This window comes from Aulonocara stuartgranti (genome assembly GCF_965226115.1).
Source record: "Aulonocara stuartgranti genome assembly, chromosome: 19".
In the NCBI taxonomy this organism is placed as follows: domain Eukaryota; kingdom Metazoa; phylum Chordata; class Actinopteri; order Cichliformes; family Cichlidae; genus Aulonocara; species Aulonocara stuartgranti.
In genome coordinates this window covers 31,190,441-31,195,778 of record NC_138955.1, presented here as the reverse complement: position 1 = coordinate 31,195,778, position 5,338 = coordinate 31,190,441, and the positions used below count along the sequence as shown (strand labels likewise).

General features: G+C 41.3%; 1 protein-coding gene across 1 annotated transcript; it reads left to right on the top strand.

Moving 5' to 3' along the window:
* Window positions 1-984: 984 nt before the first annotated feature.
* LOC309695993 (E3 SUMO-protein ligase ZBED1-like) lies at window positions 985-3,958 on the top strand. The gene is made up of 3 exons (XM_082517017.1): window positions 985-2,106; window positions 2,292-2,911; window positions 2,999-3,958. Exons 1-3 carry the CDS (start codon window positions 1,242-1,244, stop codon window positions 3,392-3,394), a joined length of 1,881 nt encoding a protein of 626 aa, XP_082373143.1. The 5' UTR covers window positions 985-1,241; the 3' UTR covers window positions 3,395-3,958.
* The last annotated feature ends 1,380 nt before the right edge of the window (window positions 3,959-5,338 follow it).

Here is a 5,338-nt window from a genome sequence, read left to right as displayed (position 1 = left end):
GCAAGTGTTGTGACTTAATACCATTTTAGCTTTTCAGCTGATATCCGTCCACCTATGTTAATTGCAGTCAGTTAAATCTGGCAACATTGTACGACAAAATGTAAACATTCCTCTTGCTGGAAGTGAGAAAGAAGGGAAACAGATTTATATTTACATATTTTTGGCCATTGTTTTGTTTGAATCTATTTGTCCTGAGTTCAGTCATGTTTAAATCAAAGTGGTCCTGTTTGGGTCTTTGCAGTCTATCAGGCAGAAGGTCATCTGCCACAGGATTAACTGCCTTGCAGAGACTACTGTTGTGATTTGGAACTATATAAATAAAATTGAATGGAAAAAGATTAAATACCGTAGGTACATCATATTAAAAAATGTTGATGTTTCAATTTCAGACACAGGTTTCTGAAACTCTTAAGAGCATAATCAGTCATGATAACAGCTTTGGAACACCAGCTTGAAGTTGCCCTATGCCACGGGCCCTATCCAGACCGGTCAAATGTGACGTGCTTCGAGCAGACAACAGCTTACCGTTGTAGCAGGGTCCATGTTCACAGGTGCTGCTAAGGAGGAAATAGTCAGGCATCCAACTGTCAACAGAGGCTCAAAATAAAAGTCAGTAGCAGAAAAAGCTGTTTAGCATTGGCAGAGAAGATTTGGCAAGTTTTTTTTGTTTGTGTTTTCCCGGGAATAACATCGGAGATCTCTGTCCAGAAGAGCGCAGTCCTGGGAACAGCTAAGATACTGCGCAGGACCCTCAAGCTCCCAGGCCTCTGGTAGAGGACCCGAGCTTGAAGGATAAACCGCCCGCAGGGGCGTGCTGGGTGTTTTATATATATACATATATATATATATAATATATACACACATATATACATATATACATATATATATATACACATATATGTGTAAGATTCTCTCTCTCTCTCCCTCTCTCTCTCTCTCTCTCTCTCTCTCTCTCTCTATATATATATATTAGGGCTGCACGATAAATCGAAAATTTATTGTCATCGCGATATCAGCCTGCGCGATGGGCCCATCGCAAAAGACGGCGTAAACTGCGATAATTGGGTACCTTAAAATGTTTACACACGTGCTGTAAAGAATTTACCAATCAAAGAAATCCATTTACACATTTGACCAGTCGAATAGAGCCCTTCACGGCATTAACCAATCAAATGGATTAGAGGCCCGCCTCCTACGCAGGTCGGGCGCGAACAACGCTGCAGCAACGAGTCAGAGTTGTAATGGCTGAGAGCGAGACGCGTGACGAGAATGCTACTGAACTCGTGGCTAAAAAAAAAAATAGTACCTCACTTATTTGGAGGTACTTTGGATTTGATAAAGACGACGTTCTCCAAACACAGGTACTCTGCAAAACTTGCCGAACACTCGTGGCAACCACCAGAGGAAACACGACTAATCTCCACCATCATCTTCAATACAACCACAGAGAACTGTTTGAAGAGTTCCAGAAAGATAGGGCTAGCCAAACAAAGGTTGCTAATGTTAAGACAAAGAGCGCAGCAGTCCAACAGCCGTCTCTGTATCAGAGTTTTTCAAGTGGAATTCCTTATGAGAAAACGTCGAAGCGGTACAAAGAAATAACAGAGGCCATTACACATTTTTTGGCTAAAGACATGATGCCTATAAATACAGTTAGCAGAGAGGGCTTCACCAGTCTGATACATAAAGTGGACCAGAGATACCGCATCCCCTCACGAAACTACTTTTCACATGTCGCCATTCCACAAATGTATGAAACATGCCGCAAGACCGTCATGTTTGAACTGAGCCAAGCTGAAAACTACGCAAGCACTACAGACCTATGGTCAAGTCGTACAACGGAACCATATATGAGTTTCACAGTGCACTTCCTCACCGAAGACTTTGAACTGAAAACACGGTGTCTAGAGACTGTGTATTTTCCAGACTCCCACACTAGTGAAAATATAGCCCATGTATTACGTGAGGTGTTAGCCAGCTGGGATCTTAAAGAAGATCGACAAGTGTGCATCACCACAGACAACGGTGCCAATGTTGTGAGAGCCACGGAGCTAAACAACTGGGTCAGACTTCAGTGTTTTGGACACAGGCTGCACCTTGCAATCGGTAAGTTTTATTCAAGGCAGATCTTTTTAGCAATGAAAATGTGCTATACATTATTATCAAATTGATATTGATAAGGATAATGTTACCTTTTTAGACAACTTTAGTTATAAATTTCAATTAGTTTTTTTTTTTTAAAAAAAAGGTTTTAAACATGACAGTTTTTTTGTTTCCTCTTATTTCTCCAGAAAATTCTATCAAAGATGATGCCCGCATTGCCCGAGCCATTGGACTTTGCAAAAAGTTAGTTGGACATTTTTGCCACAGCTGGAAAGCAAAGATGGCTCTGAAAAAAGCACAGCAGAAGCTCAACCTCCCAGAGCACACACTGATCACAGAATGCCCAACCAGGTGGGGTTCCAGGCAGAAGATGATTGAGAGAGTCCTGGAGCAGCAGCGGGCCATTTCTGATGTCATCTCAGCAGACAAGAAATCAAGACACTTGATTCCTACTTGGCAGGATCTTGAGGTACTGGAGTCTGTCAACCAGGCATTACACCCCCTGCAAGACTTTACAGATGCCCTGTCTGGTGAGAGCTACGTTAGTGTTTCATATGTAAAACCAGTCCTTCATCTGATGAAGACGTCGGTGCTTGCAGAGAAGGAAGAAGACAGTGATTTGACAAAATCAATTAAGAAGAAAATCCTCGAGTACCTGATTACTAAATATGAAAATCCAGCTACCCAGGAACTTATGGACATGGCGTGCTTCATGGATCCCAGATTTAAAGTCAGCTACACCAGCACTGATCGAGTCTCAGACATCAAGACCAGAGTGATGTCAGAAATGGAAGCAGTGGCACAGAAGGTATTCATGCATGCTTATATATAAAACCTTTCAATTCATATTTAGTCCAAAATGTTTACTTTTCTTATAATCTGCTTTCTGTTCCAGGAGAGAAGCTCCGCTGAACCAGAGGCCCAGACAGATGATCCACCCAGTCGTCCCCTGAAGAAGGCAAAAAAGTCCCTGGGCAGTTTCTTCAAGGCAGCTCCAATCCCTACCTCCTCTTTTATGCATCTCTCACAAGCTGTTGAAGCTGAGCTTAACAGCTACTTGCTATCCACGGCCATAGACAGTGAGGAAGACCCCTTGGCATGGTGGAAACTCCACAAAATGACATTCCCACAGCTAAGCAAGCTTGCAAGGAAGTATCTCTGCATACCTGCAAGTAGCTCACCTTCAGAGAGACTTTTTAGTACATCAGGAAACATAGTAACATGTCAGCGCACATGTTTAAAACCTTGGAGAGTAAACATGTTGGTTTTCCTTAACAAGAACTTGCCATAAAAAACATTCACTCAGGAAGGATGAATGCAAGATAGAGAAACCTTTTTTTTTTTTCAAAAAATTACAAAAATACACTACCTACATTGTTCTTAATTGTTGATAATATTAGTCTTGGCCAGTACGACCACAAAGGTAGACAATTGTTCTTTGGTGTGTTCCCACAGCAGACAAGTTCTTACCTATAGTTTAATCTAGTAAAGTTTCCACTCCAGTTTTGACTTGCATCATAACTACTTGGTGAGTGGTAAAATGATGAACAACTGCATAGAGATAATTTGCAGTATAATTTAAGTTATGTTTATTTAAAACTAATTATAGAGACCGGGAAGGATGTCTTTCAGAATTCAAGCCTCAGAAATTTTTTTATGGGGGCAATGTTTCAATGTTTGACTGCACTTTGTTGTTACACTGCTAATACAGCAGCTTTCATTAAATAAAACTGTGCAGTAAAACGGAAATTATGTATTTGTTTTTTGTTTTTTTTTTGCTATTTATTTTATCGCAAGTCATATCGTTATCGCAGTATTGATCACAGTTATCGCACATCGCAGGTTTTCCTAATATCGTGCAGCCCTAATATATATATATATATATATATATATATATATATATATATATATATATATATATATTAGGGGTGCAACGATATTCGTATCGATATTGAACCGTTCGATACAGTGCTTTCGGTTCGGTACGCATATGTATCGAACAATACAACATTTGTAATTTATTTTATCAACTTTCCTTCTGACGATGCTGTCTGTGTTGAGCGCTCAGTGAATCTGCGTTCGACTACTCCGCCTAGGCTGCACTGTCGAGCGCAGATCCACTGAGCGCTCAACACAGACAGCATCGTCAGAAGGAAGAGCGCAGGGCAAGCTAGCGAGACAGAAGTTAAGCTCTCCTTTTAACATGGACCTCCCCCACTCTCATTCAGATCTGGCGTTTGGAATTATTTTGGTTTTCATGTGACGTATGACCCTGAAGGTAAGCGAGTCATGGACTAAAGTAAAACAATATGTTGAATGTGCCATGCAATGCTCAATTACATTGGTGTGAACTAGTGTGTTAGCGCAGTTAGCTCGTTAACGTGTTGGCCGTCTAGCCCCATGCACGGAGCGATCGGCGGTAGCTCGTTAACGGAGATTTGCCGTGTTGTGGCGTTAAGGTCATTTCAACGAGATTAACCTGAAAGCACTAGTGGGAACACAACGAATATGACTGCACATTTACGCCGACATCATCCTAGTGCAAAGACAAAAACAACAAGCATGCTACTAACTTTAGCCGAGTCATTTAGACAGCTGTTAGCACATGATTCTCCTTATGCTGCTGAGAATATAGCCCAGAAGAAGCGGATAGTATAGCTTTTATTTTGGAAAGAGACATTTCTCTGTAATAAACTCTCTTTTCCAAAGATGAGTGATTCCTCAATCAGATACAGGGCTCGCAATATCGCTAGCCCGACGTCCCGGAGCTAGCGATTTTTTCAGTCGAGCTACCAAAATCTATCTCTTCCCTGCCCGTCGGGCTATTGTAGGAAAAATATATGTCAATGCTTTTGCATTCTTTCAGAAATGTAGCTGGGTAATTATGTCATTGGCATCGGTGAGCCACTGTCAATATGTGACATATTGAAGTCGCGTTTGAATTTGCGCTTGTTTTTTTGCTTTCACTTTGCAATCATGCGAACTGTGTATAGAGAGCGACAGCACTGATCTGTGAGTGATGATAATTTGTGCACCAATTCCTCTGACATCGTCTTATTAATCGTTAGCTTACTATGCAAACATGACAAGTGAAATCTCCCGCAGCTTAAACATGTGAGAGGTTGATCGCGCAGAGAATCGCTGAGCTTATGTGAGTGTGTAAAAGCATTTCAGTTCTGCTGAGCCAAATAAGACAGGTCAGGGTGAAGAAGTGACAGCCAAAGAAAAGCTTACC